The sequence below is a fragment of the Eumetopias jubatus genome, unplaced genomic scaffold, assembly GCF_037043125.1.
Source record: "Eumetopias jubatus isolate StellerSeaLion01/CBP00866 unplaced genomic scaffold, mEumJub1_p1.0 scaffold_4, whole genome shotgun sequence".
Taxonomy (NCBI): Eukaryota; Metazoa; Chordata; class Mammalia; order Carnivora; family Otariidae; genus Eumetopias; species Eumetopias jubatus.
In genome coordinates, this window is record NW_028274810.1 from 83,813,225 (window position 1) to 83,836,485 (window position 23,261).

General features: G+C 41.9%; 1 protein-coding gene, 1 non-coding gene and 1 pseudogene across 12 annotated transcripts in view; 2 read left to right on the forward strand and 1 right to left on the reverse strand.

Annotated features, from left to right (window-relative positions):
• PUM1 (pumilio RNA binding family member 1) overlaps positions 1 to 23,261 on the forward strand; it is a 138,045-nt gene that overhangs the window by 98,225 nt on the left and 16,559 nt on the right. For 6 of the 11 annotated variants that reach the window (XM_088022520.1, XM_028114010.2, XM_028114011.2 and 3 more), the window contains 7 exons: positions 3,362 to 3,500; positions 5,007 to 5,150; positions 6,096 to 6,392; positions 7,485 to 7,721; positions 17,299 to 17,566; positions 19,302 to 19,431; positions 22,267 to 22,401. In XM_088022520.1, coding sequence (XP_087878646.1) covers positions 3,362 to 3,500; positions 5,007 to 5,150; positions 6,096 to 6,392; positions 7,485 to 7,721; positions 17,299 to 17,566; positions 19,302 to 19,431; positions 22,267 to 22,401 — 1,350 coding nt within the window. The remainder of the gene's footprint in view (positions 1 to 3,361; positions 3,501 to 5,006; positions 5,151 to 6,095; positions 6,393 to 7,484; positions 7,722 to 17,298; positions 17,567 to 19,301; positions 19,432 to 22,266; positions 22,402 to 23,261) is intronic. The other 5 variants (XM_028114013.2, XM_028114014.2, XM_028114015.2 and 2 more) reach the window with 4 other exon arrangements.
• LOC114217198 (glyceraldehyde-3-phosphate dehydrogenase pseudogene) lies at positions 1,114 to 2,166 on the reverse strand (annotated as a pseudogene).
• LOC114217241 (small nucleolar RNA SNORD103/SNORD85) lies at positions 3,616 to 3,693 on the forward strand. The gene has a single exon (XR_003610939.1). It is a non-coding gene; the product is annotated as a small nucleolar RNA SNORD103/SNORD85 (small nucleolar RNA).

Consider the following 23,261-nt stretch of genomic DNA (forward strand, 5'->3'; position numbering starts at 1 on the left):
TGCTAAAAAATAAATAAAATAAATTAAGTCCTCGGTTAAAAAAAAAAATCCCCATTGAGCATCTACTTGCATATTAAGTATTGGTAGATCTCAAAAGCTGTGTATGTAGATCAGTAACCTTTGAAAAGAAATTTGAATTTAACAGCTTTTGCACTGTAAAGGTCGATAGTAAGCAGACTCCGAGAATAGTGTTTTACACAGATCTTCAGTCATTTTTGTTGATTTTATTCGATGTTAAACTGTTACTTGTAAAATTTTACATATCTGTTTCCATAAAATCCAGACTTGATAGCTGTTGATGAAATTAAAATATACGAATACTGGCAGCTGACTTAAGAACGTTGATTAATCATCAGGGTTCCACACAAGATTTCTAGACAGTGGACAAAAAGGAAACCTGCTGCTCTTCTCATTAAAACTGGGTTCAGTTGTCTGGACTACCTCTTTCTTCAGGCACCTTGTCCCTTCGCCTGTCCCCCACCCTTTTACACAACTCCTAACCATACATAAACCTGGTTCACAATGCCCTATGGAAATGATGCTTTCAATGATGTTTTATTCGTACTTGAACTGTTAGTATTTGCCATGTGTCTGTACACGCTGTTTACTTTATTCCTAGAGTGAGAGCTCTTCTGGGTCATTGGTTAGGCATTTCTAAGTCTTGGTGCAAACACTCAACTGGGCAGCCTCCCTTGACTCTTCTGTCGATGTGGATTGAAGCACTCCTTCTCTTTTAAAGTCCATTAGATTCTTTAGGTCACAAACAAATAAATATTTTGATAGTAATAAGCTATTGGTTATTGATTGTCTCCTGGGTACCAGGTATTGTTCCTTGCAGACATTAATTCTAATATTCCCAACAGATCTGCAAGATCAGCATTACTCACTTTTTTTTTTTTTTTTTTTTTGGCTGGGTAGAGTATACTTTATTGATGGTACATGACAAGGTAGGGCTCCCCAAGCCCCTCCCCTTCTTCAAGGGGTCTGAGATGGAAACGGTGGACGTTGGGAGATTTCTCAGTGTTTTGGGGGATAATTTGGGGCAGGGACTCCCCAGCCCCTGAGTGCCTCTCTTCCTCTTGCTCTTGCTGGGGCTGGTGGTCCAGGGGGCTCTTACTCCTTGGAGACCCTGTGGACCATAAGGTCCACCATCCAGTTGCTGTAGCCAAATTCATTGTCATACCAGGAAATGAGCTTGACAAAGTGGTTGTTGAGAGCAATGCCAGCCCTAGCATCGAAGGTGGAGGAGTGGGTATCACTGTTAAAGTCGCAGGAGACAACCTTGTCCTCAGTGTACCCCAGGATGCCCTTGAGGGGGCCGTTTGACACCTGCTTCACCACCTTCTTGATGTTGTCATATTTGGCAACTTTCTCCAGGCGGCAGGTCAGACCCACGACAGACACGTTGGGGGTGGGGACACGGAAGGCCATGCCACTGAGCTTCCCGTTCAGCTCAGGGATGACCTTGCCTACAGCCTTGGCAGCACCAGTGGAAGCAGGGATGATGTTCTGGGCAGCCCCTCGGCCGTTGCGCCACAGCTTCCCAGAGGGGCCGTCCATGGTCTTCTGGGTGGCAGTGATGGCATGGACAGTGGTCATGAGTCCCTCCACGATGCCTAAGTTTGTCATGGATGACCTTGGCCAGAGGAGCCGAGCAGTTAGTGGTGCAGGAGGCATTGCTCACAATCTTGAGGGAATTGTCACACTTCTTGTGGTTCACACCCATCACGAACATGGGGGCATCGGCAGGGGGAGCAGAGATGATGACCCTCTTGGCCCCGCCCTTCAAGTGAGCCCCAGCCTTCTCCATGGTGGTGAAGGACCCCAGTGGACTCCACAACATACTCAGCACCAGCATCACCCCATTTGATGTTGGCGGGATCTCGCTCCTGGAAGATGGAGATGGACTTTCCATTGATGACAAGCTTTCCGTTCTCAGCCTTGACTGTGCCATGGAATTTGCCATGGGTGGAATCATACTGGAACATGTAGACCATGTAGTTGAGGTCAATGAAGGGGTCACTGATGGCGACAATATCTACTTTGCCAGAGTTAAAAGCAGCCCTGGTGACCAGGCGCCCAATACGGCCAAATCCGTTCACTCCGACCTTCACCATTGTGTCTCAGGGACGCGGCTGGCACTGCACCAGAAGATACGGCTGTCTGTCGAACGGGGAGGAGCAGAGAGCCTACTCTCACTACTTTTACAGATAAGGAAATAAGAGACTTGTAGTCAACCAAGTGTCTACACGACTCTTCTTTCCAGTACGGATGGTGTTTCCCTTATGCTCCTTTAATAAATAGTTGAGTGTTAGTGGTGTTTCTCTTTTACATTTTTTACCAAATGGTACCAAGAATAATCTGTACCCAGGTTCCTGATCATATGTCTAACTTTTATAAAGAGCAGAGTGATCGTGAAAGTGATCTGATAAGAACTTTCTTTGCCTTTGAAAACATGCAAAACACGTCTTACAGTTTTAGCTGTGGTCTGTGGGTTTTGCATTTTTACTTGCTGGAGTATATAGATCATGTGGAGTAGATTTTTCAGAGCATTCAGGATAAGAATGATTACCACCATTTTGATACTCGTGTTTCATTCATAAAAAGTGGATCCTTCAGCACAGTGACAGAACTGGTCTTCTGTACTGAAAAAGGCAGTGTTCTTGACACTCATCTCCATTTAGATTGCGGTCTGTTGTGGAATTTATGAGAGGAGGAATAGAAACAGGTCAGAAGCGTCCTAAATCAAATCTGGTGAGCTCATTTGGGGCCATTTGGCCCTTGTTGAATGGGAATAGTGTTATAAGGCAGAGACGGTCCTCTTATATTCCATAAAGAAAATACTTTTGGTGGTTTTTTTTTTCCCCCTTTAGACACAGATACTTTAATCTGTGTGGGTAGATTACCCCTGTTCATCCTATCTAAACTCCCCTCCCCACTCCATCAGACTCCTCCACCCAGTTTTTGTCAGAGCACTGATATTTTATAGAGTTGCCATTTATTGTCTGTCTCATTCACTAGAATAAAAGCTTCAAGAGGGCAGGGGCTCTGTCTTGTTCATTGCTTTATCTCTAGTACCTGCCAGGTGATAGTCATTATGTATTTGATTAATGAATCATCATTTTTTTAATGCTTTTTCCTGCTTATAAAGGTATAATAATGTTTAAGAATGGTAGAATGAGATTTCACTAAATGAGATGTTGCTAATTGAATTTTTATCTTAATAGCAATGCCATATAAAACATTATAGGAAAAACAGTTAAAACTATCAGTTTTTAAAAAGTTGGCCCAAATTAAGCACACGGTGGGTCTTAGTTATTTTCAGTGACAAGAAAATAGTTGACTTACTTCTGTCTCCCAGGTTCTCCGTGGAGGAGCCAGCCAGCGTCCTTTGACCCCAAATCAGAACCAGCAGGGACAGCAAACAGATCCGCTAGTGGCAGCTGCAGCAGTGAATTCTGCCCTTGCTTTTGGACAAGGACTGGCTGCAGGCATGCCAGGTGAGGCTGCATTGTTGTTTATAATATTGGAGGGAAAAATAGTCTGCTTGTTGGGGGAGATTGAGAGGAGAACAGGCAATGCTTTAAGCTTGTGTTGGCTTGTCATTATTTGGGCACTGGCAAGGATGACATACACTTGCCCTCACTTAGACCGTAGTTTGCTGATGAGAGTACCTAGTTGTTCTGAGCCCGTCTTCATCTTACATATATCTCCTCATGCATTGCTTAGAGTATGCTGTATTCCTTTGTGATGATCTGTTCTCTCCCTTAGGATTAGGGAGAATAGAAGGAGTGGGCAGGCTACTTAGCATCACTCCAGGGCCTTAGCCTTCATGCTGATGTCTCTGAACAGTATTATTAGGAAGTTCCTAGTGTTCCTTGATGGGGCGATCCCTCACGTTTCTAGGATTTCTCCAAAGCCAATAGGAGAGGTGCTTTATAGCTGCCTGCCCGTGATTAATATTTATCTTGAATATATGTTATTCTTGGCTCACTGTCACCTGGTCCTATTCTTTGCATGGGTTGGAAGTAATTTGTGCTTCTTCCTTTGAAACAGGTCCTTGTAAGACCTCAGCATAAATGTGTGGGTTCTTACTGATCGTGGAGTATAGCCCAGTTAATTGATCTATTTATGAATTCGCTGAGTAACTTTAACATGTATCATTTGTTATATTAGTTATTAAGCATTCAGGTTTTATTGGGAAGTCTCCTGTAATTTCTCCTATTATTCAGTAGGATTTGGAGATTCCATCTCATATGGTGATGTGAAAGATCTTATTATTTGAAGTGTGTCTAGGTTTTACCTGCTAACTTGCAGGATATTTGTGCTTAACACTGTTACGAGGTATGAAAGTACTGTAATTGTTGTAATCATTTGTACCCTCCATTACTTCTCTAGTCAAAAAACATAAAATATTGTCAGTGTATGATTTCTGGTGATAACCTTGGTTAGCACTTTGAAGAGCACAGGTGTTCCCTATCCCGCCGAGTTCCCTTTCTTTTATTTATTTTTTTAAAAGATTTTATTTATTTGTCAGAGAGAGAGAAAGCACAAGCAGGAGGAGTGGCAGGCAGAGGGAGAAGCAGGTTCCCCGCTGAGCAAGGAGCCCGATGCGGGGCTCAGTCCCAGGACCCTTGGGATCATGACCTGAACCGAAGGCAGACACTTAACCGACTGAGCCATCCGGGTGTCCCCTCGAGTTCCCTTTCTAACACTTAGTGGGTGGTAAATAATACTGCCCCGTGTTGTGCCAGATATCATGCTAGATCTGTCACAGTCATCCTTTAATTGTCACAGTAACTTTATGAGGCAGGTATTATTATCCTCATTGAAGAAATAGATGCTCAGAGATGCAGGGTCATATAGCTATCTAGGTGGTGAAGCCAGGAGAGACATCTACGTCTGTCTGTCCCCACAGCTGAGAGTCTGTGACTGTTGATAATATGCGACTACCCAGGAAACACTGTTAGTTTCATATATACTTGTATGTGGCTTAATATTCCCAGGTTACCCAGTTTTGGCTCCTGCTGCTTACTATGACCAAACGGGCGCCCTTGTGGTGAATGCAGGAGCGAGAAATGGTCTTGGAGCTCCCGTTCGGCTTGTAGCTCCTGCCCCAGTCATCATCAGTTCCTCGGCCGCGCAAGCAGGTGAGCTTCTGTCTTCGTGAACTCCTGTCAGCAGTCCAAAAGGGGCGATGGATGATGTTCTTACAATATGTTGAAATGTACTTTATTTGACAGTTCTCAATATAGCAATTCTGCCCTGTAATATTTCAAAGAGAAAATCAGAAGCAGCAAGTGACCTCGATAGATTCTGTTGACAGCCATGTACCAGCTGGTTAGCAGCAAGGACCTGCTCCACCGTGAACATAGGAAGTTGGATTACTCACACAAAATGGCACCGTTGGCAGAAGTCCAAGGCTAATTTCACAGAAATCCTTGACATTATTTTAAGATAATATTTGTTTTTTTTTTTTTTTTTTTTTTGGCGGGGGTGTTTTTTGTGTTTCGGAGGGAGGTGGGATGGAGGGAGTACTGAGAAGTGGCAGAGCAATGTATTTTGATGGGGGGCAGAATAGGTTTTTGTTTTAAGCTTTATATCTTTGTGTATATATATATTAGGAATATAGATTAGGAACAATAGTGGGAACATCTAGAAGAGAGCAATATGTTCAGGAATTCGAGGGGCTTGTGTATATTGCCAACAGTGGTTCTGGAAAAGTCCTCAACATTGGTATTTGTGGAACTTGAGATTTTAGGAAGTAGTCGTATTTAAAATGGCTACATTTGACATCTGTACCTATTTTAAACGGCAGACTCTTTAAAGCTGCCACCGTAGTGAATTTGGCTTCCATGGTATTTTGACTTCAAATTGGAAGCAGAAGTAGAAAAGAGAAGCCTCAGATGGAGGGCTCAGAGGCAGATTCGTGTAGTTCTTTACAAAGCTCGTGTCTGCTTTGCGAAGCTGGGAGCGTGTGACGGCATTTCTGGAAGGCTGGGAGCGCGCGACAGTGTTTCTGGAAGGCTGGCGCCGAGGCCGGGGTGCGCGGCCGGCGCCTTTCCCGGCCCAATGCTTTGCTTTCTTCCTCGTAGCTGTTGCGGCGGCCGCAGCTTCAGCAAATGGAGCAGCCGGTGGTCTTGCTGGAACAACAAATGGACCATTTCGCCCTTTAGGAACCCAGCAGCCCCAGCCCCAGCCCCAGCAGCAGCCCAGTAACAGCCTGGCATCCAGCTCTTTCTATGGCAACAACTCTCTGAGCAGCAATTCACAGAGCAGCTCCCTCTTCTCCCAGGGCTCTGCCCAGCCTGCCAACACATCCTTGGGATTCGGAAGTAGCAGTTCTCTCGGCGCCACCCTGGGATCAGCCCTCGGAGGGTTTGGAACGGCAGGTAGAAATCCGACTTAAGTGCTGTTAAAACTGAATTTTTGTTGTTTTTGCAATCTTTGTGGAACACTGATGATGCATGGAACCCTGGACAGATAGCCCAGGCAGATCTGGACCGAGCCCCGTGGGAATTCGGCCGTCCCACAAAGCTTTGAGATGACGGACTGTTAAAATCAAGTTTTACAGTTGGGGCTGATTTCAGGTCTATGCTCATATTGCTGCTTATTTATACTCTCATGGTTGATTTGTTTCAGGGATCAGAAAACCAGGGGGGGCGGTTTTTGCAGGCACTGGGAAGAACGTGGAGGGAAGTGTAGAAATGTGAATGTTAAAAACTGAGGGAGGAGGACTGACCAAAGACGACAGGGTAGTGTACCCCTCAGTCTGCAGGCCTTACAGAGTCAGGAGTTTGCTCCAGTCTTTTGAGAAGAATTAAGGTGGATATTACGGAAAAGTGGGAAGAAGGACATTAGACCGAGATATTTTTAATGTTTTTTTGATGGGAGGATAAAGCAGGAAAGTAGTTAGGAAAACAGTGGGATAATTGCAGTGTTTGTAAAACAATGTGATCTCAGAACAGAAGGGCCTGTTTGAGAGAGAGAATCTTAGACTGGAATTGGGAGCTAGCAATAACTCTTGATTGATTGAACCCATTGAGAAGATAGGCTTTCACATGTAAGTCTTGCATAGTGGGGAAATACCCCATTTACAAATCTTTTTTCTGTATTCCATTTTTCTACTAGAACCTTTGGGTTGATGAAAGGCATTCTTTCTAGCCCATTTTCTTTCACCTTTTCCATAGCTTATGTGGCCGTCCGAGCTTTTTACCCCATCCCCACCCCATAATATGTGACACCAAAGGAAGGTAAATTTAGCATTCGTGTGATGGTTTGAACAAAAGCTTCATGTTAACCTGAGCCATGTCCTCTTCATTACTTTACCTGCCCCTTAGAACTGCCACATGAACAGTTAGGCTGTCTCTGCTGACAAATTTGCGGTGGTAAGGAGTCTGGATCAAAGTGTTAGGACAGGTCACTGGGCTTGTTCTTCAAAGAACAGGCCTTTTCTTATCTGCATTGTTTTAATTCCATTTTAGTTGCAAACTCCAACACTGGCAGTGGCTCCCGCCGTGACTCCCTGACTGGCAGCAGTGACCTTTATAAGAGGACATCGAGCAGCTTGACCCCCATTGGACACAGTTTTTATAACGGCCTTAGCTTTTCCTCCTCTCCTGGACCCGTGGGCATGCCTCTCCCTAGTCAGGGACCAGGACATTCACAGACACCACCTCCTTCCCTCTCTTCACATGGATCCTCTTCAAGCTTAAACCTGGGTAAGAACCATTACTCTAACACCACCTTGAACTCTAGAAATCTCTTGCCACTGATGACATTACAAGTACTTTGCATAAGCAAAGGACAATCCCTTTATCCCAGGAGTGTCCTGGGTGTTCTGTGCCTTCCTCAAGTGCCTCATGTTATTTAGGCTGTACCTAGAGAGCATAGCAGTTTTGGATTTATTCAAGTTTGGGTGCATCCCCTATATATTCACTTCAGCTTCAGTCTGAACATCTTGTTCTTTGGCTACACATGGGAGTCTTTCATTATAAATCCAGTACAGATTCATTTTCAGGAAAGCTGGAAAACACAGAGACATAGACAAAGAATGTGTTCATTTAGTGTCACCACCGAAATATCACAATTAATATTTTGCCTTATTTTTCAGGCTCCCTCCCCACCCCCATATACGCTTAATATCTTACTCTTCCACATAAAAACGTTTTATTTGAAAAAATTACCAGATTCTTAATTTTTTTTTTTTTTGGTATAAACTGCCTAGTATGCTAATGAGTATAGATGTGTATTTCTCAACTGTATGTTTAGGTTGTTGTTATGTATGGGGATTTTAAAAATGTTACCATCTAGATCCTAAAATGAGGAAGGAAAAGAGGATTGTAAATAGCAGGCCGTAAGGATGAGAAGAAACTTACATTAATACTTCGGGTGGCAAATTCCTAAGTCTTTCAAGAGGTGGAAGGTGGTGCATACTTCCTTTCCTCAGATACTGAGTTTGCGATTTGAAGTGCTGATTTATTTCTTAGATGAGGAAAGTTGAGGCGTTGAAGTAGAGTGACCATACAACTTATGGTGCAAGGTAGGACACATTTGAGAGTAGATGGGGGTACTGTTAACAATGAACTCTGTGATGACAGACCTAAGCTGTCCTAGGAAAAGTCATCATGTATGGCCACTTTCCCCAGAAGATTATGTTTGGTTTTTATTTTTAATCCTCTGTTTACTTATTTTTTTTAGAGCAGTTTTAGCTTCGTAGCAGATTTGAGGGAAAGTACAGAGATTACTCCTGTACCCTCTGCCCAGCGCATGAGCAGATTTTTCTAGTAGCAACACCCCCAACCAGAGCGGTACCTTTTACAGTTGATGAACCGACACTGACACATAATTATCTTTCAGAGCTCATAGTTTACATGGGCTCTCTTCAGTTTTTAACCAGCAAGATTATAAGTGGCTAATGGGCTCCAAGATGAGGACTGACTAAATGCGAATAGTATGCTTTCATTTGGAAAGACAAAGAGTGGGAAGTGATTTATAAAAGTCAAAGAAGTCCTGAAGGGGATAGGATAATAGAGGTCTTATTCTAGGACCAAGAATGCTATGTCTGAGTTGGAGAGGTGGTTTTTAAGGCAAAAATATGTCCCTATGTTTGTACATACACATTTGTGTGAGTGTGTGTGTATCCTGAAATCTCACGCGGTCAGAGCTGTCCTTGTGGAACTCATTGTCTCAGGTTATATATGGACGTTACTTTAGAGAAGTTGTCAGGCCATTCTAGATTGGTAAATCCATGGACAGATAAGGCAATGGGGGGTACATTGCACAACAGTGTTTCCTAGTGACAGAATGCTTGGCTTTAAAGACTGAGGGTTAATACAAATTGTAAGGGGTAAACGAAAGTCCCAGTTTAGTGTGTGGATGGAAGGAGCTAATACTTACTGAGTAGTTATTATCTGCTACTATTAATGGTTTTGAGTGCTGCACATATAACTCTGGCAGGTGTAGGTATTTTGCCCATGGTACAGAAGTGAGGAAATTGCCTGAAATATCTTGCCGAGGTCTTCTCATTATCTGAAGAGATTTAGCATCAGATGTGTTTGGCTCCAAAGCCCACACCATCATTGTATGTCCTGTCACGTGATATGCCCAGGGTATCTTTTAAACTGGTGCATTATCAAATCCAGAAGTCTTCCCTTTTAATTCCTTGATTTAAACATTTGAACTATGTCAGCTCATACTGACGTTCATAGTAAACCAACTAAATCTTGCAAACTTTTTTTGGGCGGGGGGTGGTCCAAGAGCCAGGTCGTAAATTGTTTAGGCTTGCAGGTCAGATGGGCTCTCTAGTAAGTATTCAGTTCTGCTGTGAAGTACAGAAGCGGTCACAGACAAAATGTAAATGGACGTGTAGCTATCATGCAGTCAAACTTTATTTCCAAAAATAGGTGACAGGCCAAATTTGTCCTGTGGGCTGTTTGTCAGCCCCTGAACTAGATGCTGTGGCTCTTGGGGTTTGAAAATGGAGGTGGAATCAGTACTTGCATGCATGGTACCTTTCCTCTTCCCAGTGGATCAACATGGTCATGAAGTATACTTCCTTCTTCATTCCTGTTTCCCCTGTGAAGGAGGAAATGACTGTTGGGGCAAGTGATTTCTCATTTTAATGACTCTTGCTGTCTGCCTGGTTTTCTTTCTGACATATCTTCTCTTTTAGAAACAATTGAGCTCATTTAAGCAATTTAGTTGCCTGTGTTTGCATGGGACTTCCATGGCTGCGGGTACAGTGAGAGTCAGACATGTCATTCCTCGGGAACCCTGTGTCTTGATCAGTAGAGCTTTGCCTTCGCTCAGTCTGTTTCCTTGACAGAAGGGTTCTTGGGTGCTTTAGTCTTAACCTAGAGAAAATAGAGGTATGGGAATTGGTTTCTAACAGTGTTTGTGTAGAGGTCCTGAAGCCATTTTTGGTGCAGGAAACTTAACATTCTTTGCCAGATATATATTGGGCCACACCTGCTACGGTTTCTGCTGCTAATAATGCTGTGCTGCTGACCTCGGCCATTAGTTCTCAGACCAGGAGCCGTGCTGTGCGCGCATTTGTTGTGTTCAGTTCTCACGTAACTCTGTCCTACAGGGAAACTTAAACTCAGCATGGTCTGGTGCCTTTCGTAATAAGACACAGCTAGCAAGTATTCGAACGTACATACCAGCCTGTAGATCTCTCTCGTTTTCCCAGTGTGGATCTTTTCTCCATCATATGATTTTCATACTTCTTCCCCGAAGTCACACATGTGTTAGGGTACTCTCCAAAGGATCACTGACCTGCTTAGTTAGCTTAGTTTTTTTTCCCCCCTTATTATTTATTCAACAGTCACTTTTTGGTGTCTCATTATTTATTCAATAATCACTTGTTGGTGCCTGCGTCAGACTTTTAAATGTTTTCTCCATTAGCAGTTGTTTAAAGACCCAAATTCTTTTTTTTAAAGAAAAACTTTATTGAGTTATATTTTACATATAAAATTCACCCATTTCAGGCTTACAGTTCAGTGATTTTTAGTAACTTTCTGAATTGTACAACCATCACCATAAATCAGTTTTAGAATATTTTCATCCCCTCGGTAAGATTTCTCAAGACCAATTACAGTTAATCTGCATTCACACCTTTAGCCCCAGTCAGCCACTGATCTACTTTGTTTTTAAATTTGCATTTTCTGAACATTTCATATAAATGGAACCATACAATATGTGATCTCTTCTGTTTGGCTTCTTTCCCTTCTCATGGTGTCCCCCGTCCCCCCCAGCCCCACCCCCCACCGCATTTGCACGTTTTTGAGATTTCATTCATAATCTTCTATGTGTCAGTAGTTTGTTTCATGTTATTGCTGAATTGTCGTCTTCTTTATGGACATACCACATTTCGTCTAACCATTCACAGTTGAAGGATTTTTGTTGGTTATAGGTTTTGGCTATTAGAAATCATGCTGCTATGAACATTGCATCTAAGTCTTTACTGTGGGCACATTTTTTTATTTCTCTAGTAGTAGAATTGCTGAATTGTGTTTCAGTTTTATGTTAAACTTACTGAGAAAATGCCAAAGTGTTTTCCAAGTTGTTGCACCATTTTACATTCCCATCAGCAGTGAGGGCTCTAACTTCTCTGCATCTTTACCAGTGTTGTTCTTATTTAATACAGCTATTCTAGTGGGCTTGAAATGGTGTGTCATTGTGGTTTTAATTTCCATTTCCCTCATGACTAAGGATGTTGAACATCGTTTTCATGTGCTTATTAACTATTCATATATCTTTGGTGCAATGTCTGCTCATATTTTTTGCCCATTTTAAAATTTGGGTTGTTTGTCTTATTATTGAGTTGTAGGAGTTCTTTTTATATTCCTGGCTACAACTCCTTCATTAGATACCTGCTTTGCATGTATTTTCCTCTGTTTTTTTGCTTGTCTTTTCTTCCTGCCTGCCTTTTTTTTTTTTTTTTTTTTTTTTAGGTTTTTATTTATTTACTTGTCAGAGAGAGAGAGTGCCCATGAGCACAAGCAGGAGGAATGGCAGGCAGTGAGAGAAGGAGGCTCCCCGCTGAGTGAGGGGCCCAGTACGGGACTCAATCCCAGGACCCTGGGATCATGACCTGAGCCAAAGGCAGATGCTTAACCGACTGAGCCACCCAGGCGTCCCGTCTTTTCATTTTTTAAAAGTATCTTTTGAAGTGCAGTAGTTTTTAATTTTGATAAGGTCCAGTGTATCATGCTTTCTGGTATAGAAATCTTTGCCCAACTCAAGCTCTTAAAGATTTTTCCCATGTGTTTTGTCCTAAAAATTTTACTGTTTTAACTCTTATATTTAAATTTGTCATCCATTTTGAGTTAATTTTGTGTTATTGCCTGAGGTGGAAGTTCATCTTTTTAAGCGTGCACCATTTTCCCCAGCAAAGTAAATTTTCGGTGTACAGTTCCTACATGCCTTTTGTTAAATTTGTTCCTACCTGTCTTCTTTTCTCATGCTGTTATGAATGGAATTGTATCCTTGGTTTGGTTTTGGGTTGTTTGTTGCTTGCTTATAGAAATACAGTTGATTTTTGTGTATTGATCTTATATTCTGCAAATTCAGCATACTTACTTATTAGTCCCAATAGGTATGGGTAGATTCCTCAGGATATTCTGTATATAGGATCATGTCACTTGTGAATAAAGGGTTTTTCAGTCTGGATGCCTTTTATTTCATTTTCTTGTCTAATTGTCTAGAAGCTCCAGCACAGTGTTAAATACAATAGACAAGAGCACACATCCTTGCCTTGTGTCTGCTCTTGAGGATAAAGTATTACTCTTTTACTTTTAAAGTATGATCATTGTAGGTTTTTCATAGATGTCCTTTATCAGGCTCACTTCTATTCTAAGTTTAAGAGTTTTGCCATGAATGGGGTTTGGATTTTGTTCAGTGCTTTTTCTGTGTTTATTGATGATTGTGTGGTTTCTATCTTTTATTCTGTGAATATAGTATGTTATATTAATTATTTTTTGGTTGTTAATCCACCGTTGCGTTCCAGGGATAAACTCTGCTTGGTCCTCTTGGAGTCGGTTAATATTTTTGTTGAAGAGTTTTGCATCTATATTCATGAAGGATTCTGTCATTTTCCTTTCTTTGTCTGACGTGTTATCATGGTGACATTGACCTTATAGTGTAGGTTGGGAAATGTACCACCCCCCTCTGTTTTCTGGAAGAGTTTGTAGAGTATTGGTATTATTTCTTTAAACATTTGATAAAATTCAACGGTGAAATTATTCTCGCCTGGGTGTTTACTGATGGGAAGATTTTTAATTACTAGCTCAATTTCTATTTACATCTTATGGGGTCAGGTATTCCATTTCTTCTTGAGTCAATTTAGGTAATTTGTGACTTTCTAGGAATTTGTTCTAAGTTGTCACATTTGTTGGCCTAGAGTGGAAATGTCTTAAATAAAATCTCCCACCCACTTTCTCAATCTCTCCCTTCTATCTCTCCCATACATAAATGTACATATGTGCATATGTGTGTTTAGTAATTTAAGTAAGTTTTGTATGACCCCGAGCAAGTCAGGTGTTGAAATAGTTTAAGTGTGTGTTACACTTCTGAATTAAAAAGTATTGCTTTTGTAATTATTAATATTACTGTTGATAATATTATTAACAACTAGACTTCAGTCCCCGTTTGTGGCTTATATGTGGGTGAGATGAAGCCTTTAGGGTCTCACCTATACCTAAAACATTTGTCTCTAATAAGTACCTCAGCTAGAAAAAGTAAGGGATGTGGAGATGAGTCTCCCAAAGGTCTGATTCTTACTAGTTTTGTGTCTTGTCTCCCTGTAGATGTCTCCATTCCACACCCATCTCCTCCCCATTTCCTGAAATGCTTCTTTATGCTTCTGGTTTTCTCTGTAATCTCCAGATTGTGCCATTTTTAAACTCTTAAGCATCAAGAAGTAGCAGATGTAATATATTATAATGTGCATGGTTGACAACCCCCAGCCTTATCACGTGTCCTGGAAGAAGACTACTGTGCTTGTTAATTCCCACAGTGTTGAAATACAATAAAAATAAGCTCGAAAGTTCATAATCTGTCCAAGGCAAAAAAAATGTAAGCACTTAGTTTTGTATGATAGAATTCCTATCTTCTTAAAATTAATTCTTGCTGTTCTTATATGTACTTAGTCCTTTAAGAAAAGCAAAGTTCAAACACAAAATGGTTTTCTCTGTCCCTGCATGAACTGCAAGAGATGTTTCTAATTTATCGTTCAGTAACTTGTACTAATTTCGGATTATTTACTAGTCATGTATGTGCCTTTCCTACTTCTCCATTCTAAAAGGTAATGTAGTATTTTGTGATGCTCATCTGATTCTCTGAAAGTGACTTGTCATCTGTAAAATTAACCATGTGAAAATTAACTTATTTTGGACTCAGTAGTATGCCCTGATGACAACTCATTTGGGGCTTATTTTAATTTAGGGCTACCTGGCTGTGGTATTAGTATTAGGGAGGTAGACTGGGGAGAACTTCCTGTAAACATTGTGGTGAGCAGTGTTGCCTCTGCCTGTATTAAATAGTCAGATGTTGGGGACCTTGACAGTTTTTTCTTTAAAGGTGAAGAAGGCAGGATTTTTCCCCGTGGGTATTCGATTCTGTTTCTGGGTCTTTGTTCTCTTTCCTTTTTGGTTTTTGGGGATTCTGTTGATACATCCTCCAGCCCAGGGATTCTTCCCTCAGGTGGGTCCTGTTTACTAAGAAGCCCATCAAAGAGTTCTTCATTTTGGTAACAGAATTCTTTATCACTAGCATTTCTTTTCAGTTCTTAGGACTTCCATCTCTGCTCACATTGCCCACCTGTTCTTGGATGCTGTCTGCTTTCTCCTGTCAGAGCCTGTAGCACATTCACCAGAGTTGTGTTCAGTTCCCAGTCTGATGACGTGAATATCCCTGCCATGTATGTCCCCGATGCTTGCTTTCTCTTCACATTGCGTTGTCTGACTGTTGGTATGCCTTGTAATTGTTTCGTGAGAGCCAGCGATGATGTGCCGGGTAAAAAGAACTGCTGTAAGGAGGCTTTCGGTCATGTGTTGGCGAGGTGTGTGGGGAGGGGCAGTGCTCTATGGTCCCATCTTTGGGGCTCGGTCTTTTAGGGAGCCCGTGCTTCCAGGCCTCCAACTTCACAAGGGCTTCTCATTTGTTTCCTCCCCCTTTTGGTGGGACAGGATGGGTTGAATAGGCTGGAGTTGTCTATCTCCCTTCCCCAGCTCAGTCGGTCTCTGATGATAGCCCAGCAGGTTACGTTCTGGTTAACTAGTTTCCCCAGAGGGCAGGCTTGGTGAAGAACAGAGCGCTCTGGCCTGTTTCAGACTGGTTTCTTTTCCCTTCACCTTACTTAAGCCAGAGAAAATTTTTCTCTTATATTTATTGTGGAACCTGGTTACGATCTCGGAGGTAAATCTCACAATATGGGGGTTTTAACTCTCAGGGCTGCCCATTCTAAGTTAATAAAGCAATTTGTCAATTACAGTTCAGGTTTCCTTATGTTTGTCATCCATATTAGGTTGGTTTTTTTACGAGTTTGGTTCTGTTTCTCTGTTGATTTGTTACTTTTTCCTAAATGCCTTTATTAGTGACCAGATTCCTAAAATATCTTTATTTTCAAAACTTTGTGTGTTTGTGCCATTCCTTCTTCTTAAGCACGTTCCTTGCTGTTCCCACACTCTGCAGGACCTGCTGACTTAACTTGATTTTCACCTCTTTGCCCATTTCTCTGCTGTCTCAGGCCAGGGAAGAAAGAATTGTTTCTGAAATAGTTTAATAAAGAGCAGCCATGTGGCTACTTACTATTCTCTATTCTTACAAACCTTCTCCCTTTCTTGATATGAGTCTCATTTGGTTGCAAAGGCACTTACTCTGGAGTTGAGTTGTGTCACAGATTCTAGCCACAATCATCTTGGGTTTTGTATCTTTGGGTGAGCATTTCACCTCTTTGAGCCTTAATTATCTGTTACTTAAATGGTAATTTAAAACTTCTTTTCCAAAATACCAGTGAGAATTCAGTAAAAGTGTATATGGAATACTTCTAGCATAGCGCCTGGCATAGGACAAGTGCTCAGTAAATGTTTCACAAATGTTAACATTGGGCCATTTCCTTTTGGTTCCATCACTTTAATTGAGATCCAGACCTTTGAAGCTGGGCCCTAGAATTCTGTGGAGAAATCCAAGCTGGGTATCTTTTTGTAGCTGCCATTAAACTCCAGAGCAGACATTCATTACATCTCATGAAGTTAACGGACAGTTCATGCTGGGTGACTTTTCTCATGGATTCTGAGTTGTTGTTCATCTGTGCTCTTTGTGGTTTATTTTGGTTTTTCTTACCTACTTTGCCTTTTTGTTTAAAAGGAGTGGGGTAAAATAACACACAAAAGTTGTTTTTTTTTTAATAGTGTGAAGTTAAGAAAAAACTACCGTTGTAAAAAAGTAAGAATATTGAATATATATTCTCATGATATGTTTTTACTCTGTTTTACATTTTGATAAGCTTTTTGGTCTTAGACCTCTATTTTATCTGTGTTGAGATTCACAATTATTACTCCCTTGTCATCAATTCAGTCATCAGTATCCGTGGCATGAAAGTTGTTGCTACTGCAATCATTTCAGGCTCTGTCCCAAAAGAAGGTGTTAAGAGCTGCCTATTCCGGATGCAGATCTTGAAAACCTTCCATTGCAAAGCATATGTCCTTTTTTCCTACTCCTTATGTCTCTTCCTCAGCCTAGGGTGCCTTAGTGATTTTTCAGATTTCTGTTTAGTGGCAGAACCATTCCTTCAAAGCTTTTTGGGAAGCTCTAAACAGACCAATCTGGATACTCTTGATTTTTTTTTTTTTTTTTCCCTTTTTTAAGGAAGGGTTTCCAATGGGAATGGGATTATTCTACTCAGAGCTCAGAGCAGAAAACGACTTGCGGTCTCTGTGCATTGTGTGTTTTCAGATTCCTGGTGCTCAGGTGTTGGGTCACAGGGCAGGCACTTTCCCCATCATTTTCCTTACTAAGGGCTGTGTTAACCATTGCTCCGTTATTGCTAGTGGTCCCCTATCAGTGGGTCCAAGCACTTCCCCTCTCAGTCTTTGTGCAGAAGTTTCTTTCCGTCTTGGTGAGTTGGCCTTATAAAAACTGTGGCACTAATAGAATCAGATCTTAACACAAAAGCAATAGAATTGAAACAAAATCAGAAATGATGCAGGCTTTCATGTGTGAGATGCTTTTTCCCTCTCTTGAACAGAATTCCTTAAGAATGAGTCTTGAGTTGTCTTGTTCTGTAACCAACAGGAGGCCTCACCAATGGCAGTGGGAGATACATCTCTGCCGCGCCAGGCGCTGAAGCCAAGTACCGCAGTGCGAGCAGTGCCTCCAGCCTCTTCAGCCCCAGCAGCACCCTGTTTTCTTCCTCCCGGTTGCGATATGGAATGTCTGACGTCATGCCCTCTGGCAGGAGCAGGCTTCTGGAGGATTTCCGAAATAATCGGTACCCCAATTTACAACTGCGGGAGATCGCTGGGCATATAATGGAGTTTTCCCAAGACCAGCATGGGTCCAGGTGAGGACTTGGCTTTGGCACTTAAGGTAACTGAAATCTTAATGCCTTAAATTCCATGCCTCAGATAAGGTATACACTAAGTAAATAGCCATGAAGTAATTGAAACAAAGTTTGCCTCTTAGTATGCTTCCTATTATTTATTTCAGAGGGATGTGGGGATATGAAGATCATCAGATACACAGGTGATTGAAAAGAGCCCTTTGGGGCGCCTGGGTGGCTCAGTCGTTAAGCGTCTGCCTTCGGCTCAGGTCATGATCCCAGGGTCCTGGGACCCTGCATCAGGCTCCCTGCTCGGCAGAAGCCTGCTTCTCCCTCTTCCACTCCCCCTGCTTGTGATCCCTCTCTCACTGTGTCTTTCTCTGTCAAATAAATAAAATCTTAAAAAAAAAAAAAAAAAGCCCTTTAGTAATCTGGATCACATGCTTCAAACAGACCTTTTATCATATTGTGGTGTTCCTAGTTCATGGGAACCTCACAGAATGTCTATAATTTAAGGAACAGAAACACTAACACAGAGATATATGTACACTTTTGTTAACTTAAATCACTATTAAGAGTCTTGCTCTTTTTTTGTTTTTTTTAAAGATTTTATTTACTTATTTGAGAGAGAGCGCAAGTGGGGCGGGGGGGAGGGGCAGAGGGAGAAGTAGACTCCCCGCTGAGCAGGGAGCCCAACATGGAGCATGATCCCAGGACCCAGAGATCATGACCTGAGCTGAAGGCAGATGCTAAACTGACTGAGCCACCCAGGCACCCCAAGAGTCTTGCTGTTAAAGAGACATTATTCACATGTAAGTTTGGATGTGTGCTTGCTCAGGAATAAGATAGCTCCCACCACTTTTCTGTGTCATTCCACTCTGTAGAGGTGAGAGAGAAGAAGCTACTATAAAACACAGAATCTGCTTTGGCTTATCCCTCCCCGTTTGGCTGTTCTAGTGGCCTTCTCAGAAGGGGACCACTCTGGTTCTGGGGGAGAAAAGCCTAATTATGGTGACATCACCCATCCTTTCCTATTTGTCTCCATTTCTCTTTCTTGCTGTCTGTGCCCACTGAAACAGCTTCTAAAGAACCCATCTCCTCTTTGAGTTTTGCCATCTTGCTACTGGGCAAGGATTTCTCATATTTGGATCCTATAGACCAGATTGAGAGCATGTTTTTTCTTACATAGTTACCTGAACTGAAAACCGCAAACTTGAATACTACTTCAGAAGACACTGCAGGCATAAATCACAACTCTACCACATCATGAATGAGTACTACTTCATATTCCCATGAGTTAAAGAAGATACGGAGGGCTATAAGCGCTGAGTTTATTGATGTAGGGCTAGTTTCTAAAAGAGAAAGTCAGGTAGAGTTCTCCCTAAGTTATGCCCACCTTCACCCTCCTTTCCCTGCCCCCCCCCCGCTTGTCTCCCCCTCATCCCCGCACATAAATACGGTTTTGTATGTTTGTAATGAAATATACTAAAATTTAAATATACTTTTAAAAGCTCAGTGAAGCTAGGGGTACTTCACACTCTAATTTTTTTTCCTTTTCAGAGATTTCAATGAAGTGAGCTCGACTAATTCGTTTAAATAACACTGTGTGTGTGTGTGTGTGCGCGCCCCCATATATATGGGCACGTGCACATGTGCACAATTTCAGAATGGATACATTATATAAATTGAACTAATCCTTATTGATTTCCAAGTCTTCCTGAGATGCTAGGATTGCCATTTTTACTTTGTACTTCAGATTCATTCAGCTGAAACTGGAACGAGCCACACCAGCTGAACGCCAGCTTGTCTTCAATGAAATCCTCCAGGCCGCTTACCAGCTAATGGTGGATGTATTTGGAAATTACGTCATTCAGAAGTTCTTTGAAGTAAGCCTTTGTTCTTTCTATTCTTTGACGTTAGAGAATCTCTGGAGCATTTTGATTTTCATTAGCTGTTTTTAGAATGGCAATCTCATTCCAGTCCTCAAAATGAAGTGTGTGTGGTCTTTTGGAAGAGCTTTTAGATGTTTCTCCAAGTTATTAGCAGCAGTATATCATTTAAATACCCAAGCAGATGTGCCAGTCTATTTTAGGAATGTGTTTGGAGAACCGCTGTCCTCATTAGGATCCAACACATTATTTCTCATTGTTATGATAGATTCACTAAACATGTCATTTTTAGAGGAAATAATCCTCGTAAGATAATTTTAGCGGGATCACGATAAAGTGTTCTAAAAAATGGATTTTTAGGATTCCTGGAGAGTTATCTTTGAATGTCAACTGTAGTGTTTTTCATTATAAACTACAGTCATGAGGATTGTTAAATGCTTCTTTTTAGGTGATCCTTCAGCCTTGGTTTCCTCTTTTACTTCTGTTATTATAACATCCACTCTTGTTACCATTGCTTTTGAAAAGGATTAATGAGATTGTTGGATTAATGTCTCTTTCCCCTACTAAACTAAAATGTCAGAAAGGCAGGGATTTTTTTGTATGCTTTTGTAACCCTGGTGTGCCGGTATCAGCAATTCCAACCAAGTCCTAAATCCAGAAAGGAATGAGACATTGAGATGAAGAACCTGTTACAGGAGAAAATGCTGGAACTGCACATTACCTGCTCCAGACAGAAGACATTTGTCAGTTTATAGATCTTACTTTCTTCAGTTTGTGTGAAGATTTAAAAAAAAAAAAATGGCTCAGTCACAGCCTTTCTACCTTTTCTCACAAAGACTGAACTTCTTTGACTCTTTTTTTTTTTTTTTTTAAGATTTTATTTATTCATTTGAGAGAGAGAGACAGAGCACAAGCAGGGGGAGAGGCAGAGGGAGAAGTGGGCTCCCTGCTGAGCAAGGAGCCCGGTATGGGGCTTGATCCCAGAACCTGGAGATCATGACCTGAGCCAAAGGCAGACGCTTAACCATCTGAGCCACCCAGGTGCCTTACTTCTTTGACTCTTAACTCCTTAGTGATACACTAAGAAACCACCATATAGTAACAGTATACAGTTACTGTATACAGTTACAGTAACAGTAACAATCAGTAACATTTCTATTTACTGAGATTTTGTGATTAAATTCTGAGCAAAGTGCAAATGCAGTGACTTTTAAAGGAACTTTATGTTTTATAAACACATCTGTCATCCTTGTGGTCTGTATTAACAGCAGTAAAAATTGTTGCTATTACTTTAGTTCTTGTAACAAAGAGTAACCTTTTTGTGGTCCCTGTAAAATTACTGTAATATTTGGTAGCAAATGATCCATGTGCCCTTTCGAAAGGTTAGAGTTAATCCATTGTATCTTTAATTTGAATGTTTGTGCTTTTTAAATTGATCCAATGCTTGCGGGGCACTATCAGTCAAAATCAGTTTGGGGAATAAGCAAAAACTAGGGGTGCTGTACTAGATATGGTCTGTTTTTAAAAATTCAGAGAACTGAAAAACCATTTATGATGATTCTTGTTTCTGAGATGCATCTATTGAATTAGTAAAGTAATACCAGTGACTTTTAGGGGCGCCTGGGTGGTTCAGTCATTGAGCGTCTGCCTTCAGCTCGGGTCATGATCCCAGGACTCTGGGATCGAGCCCCACATCGGGCTCCCTGCTCATTGGGAGGCCTGCTTCTCCCTCTCCTGGTCCCCCTGCTTGTGTTCCCTCTCTCGCTGTGTCTCTCTCTGTCAAATAAATAAATTTTAAAAATCTTAAAAAATAAACCAGTGACGTTTAATCCTGTGCCTCTTCCCCTTAAATTTCACTTAAAATTTAAAACCCCCAATTAAAAATAAGAAACCAACATAAAATGACTTATATTTTTGATTTTAGAATGTCTTTTCACCACCATCTTGTTCCAGATAGAAGAACGTAGAGCTCTCCAGCCCTAGAGGCCCATGTGCAGGCGCAGAGATGGCATACATAGCTGTATGATTGGGGACAAGCTAGAGAACTTCCCTGGCTCACACAGCATCCCTGGTCCATAGTTTCCTTGTGTAGAAACTGAGTGGGTTTGGGAAGCTGATTATATATAAAATCTCCTCCAGTCTCATGATTATGTCATTCAAATGAAAATAAGAAGCCAGGGATGGGAAATCCTTCTAGGAAGAACTTCAACATCTGTGCAGCCTTACCTCTAAATTACTCTCCTAACTTGCCCCCGGCCTCTGTTGCCCTATATATAGAGAAAATTTCAATTCTTAGAGTGATGTAGAACCCTAATTCAAAACAGAATGTCCATATGTTTAATTTCATGTGGATGAAAGAGGAACTTTCTAACCCATGGGCCTCAGACACCTGAGTGCTATAGATTTGCTCTAGGAAGTCCTTGAATCTTTCCCATACACTTCCTAAGGTTCTAGTAAACAGTGTTTCCCACGTGTATTACTATTTTTAGAATGTAAATGCTCTTATAGTTAATAGGAATATACGTTCATAGTGTTAGTGAATTAATGGCAGCTTTGAGGAATTACATACTTGTTTAGCAGATAGTAGTGAAACTGCTGCTGTTGGTTACGTGAGAAGTTTTTCAACATTAAAATGGGTTTCTCATAATCAGAGGCTGAGAACTCTTGGCTTGAAAAAACAAAGAGTTGTTGAACAAAAAAGTTAATTAATCATAGGATGACATGGCTAAAAGAGGTTATGCCAGTGGTTGATAAAGAATAATGGATGCTTTGCTTTCTCTGGTTTCTTTCCTTCTACCTAAGTAATGGTGTTCACCCACACATTATGTCTAGTTTGGCAGCCTTGAACAGAAGCTGGCTTTGGCAGAACGGATTCGAGGCCATGTCCTGTCATTGGCCCTGCAGATGTATGGCTGCCGTGTTATCCAGAAAGCTCTTGAATTTATTCCGTCAGACCAGCAGGTAATTGTAAGTTTCCCCTTTAACTTTTCTCTTGGTGTTCGATGTTTCTCCATGGTACATGTAGTGAGCCCTGTAAATTTGTCAGTCTTTAGTTTTCGTGTACAGTTTTTTGTTTTTGTTTTTGTTTTTTTTTTTGGTGCTTGTGGCTGCCTTCCTGTGCATGGCAAGCATGAACTGTGCAATTAATTGTGTAAATTTACAGTAGATCCGGTGTCTTATGTTAAAGCCATTGGTTTCAAACACTCCTCTCATTGACCAGTCTAGTAGGTGCAATTTTTCAGGTGGGTATTTTGTTTGACAAGAATTAAAGCAGGTTAAAGTGCTAGAACTGACCACTCCAACAAATCAAACTTAGATGATCTAGCCCACCTACAATTTTCCTTCACTTCTTCCTTACTCATCCATCCCCCCCCCCGCCCCACCGCCTTTCACTGAGAGAGTGCCTGCCCATTGCCTGGCCTGGTGCCCACTCTGTGCCGGGCAGCAGCGCACACATGACGCAGATCGGTCCCTGCCCACAGAGCACCGGGTGGGGAAGAGCAGTGGGAAGTGCTGGTGAGCACGTGAGAGCCCGTGCTCACGGCTTCACGGGAGACTCTGCGGGAGGGAAGTCCAGGCTGAGGAGGAGTGAGGAAGACAGGGACAGAAATCTGAACTCTTAGGTGCTGTGTGTGGGGCTGACACCGAGAGCTGCCCATGGCTTCTGGAACAGTCTCAGAGCCGGTCCAGCCAGCCCCACGCAGCGCCCCTGGGCTCGGGAAGCAAGACACACCCACGGGCAGGCGTGCTACAGCTGCGTTTGTGCTGGGCAGGGCCTCGAGCCCCAGCTGCTTCTGACCCGAACCCTCAGCCTTTGGGCTCTGGAC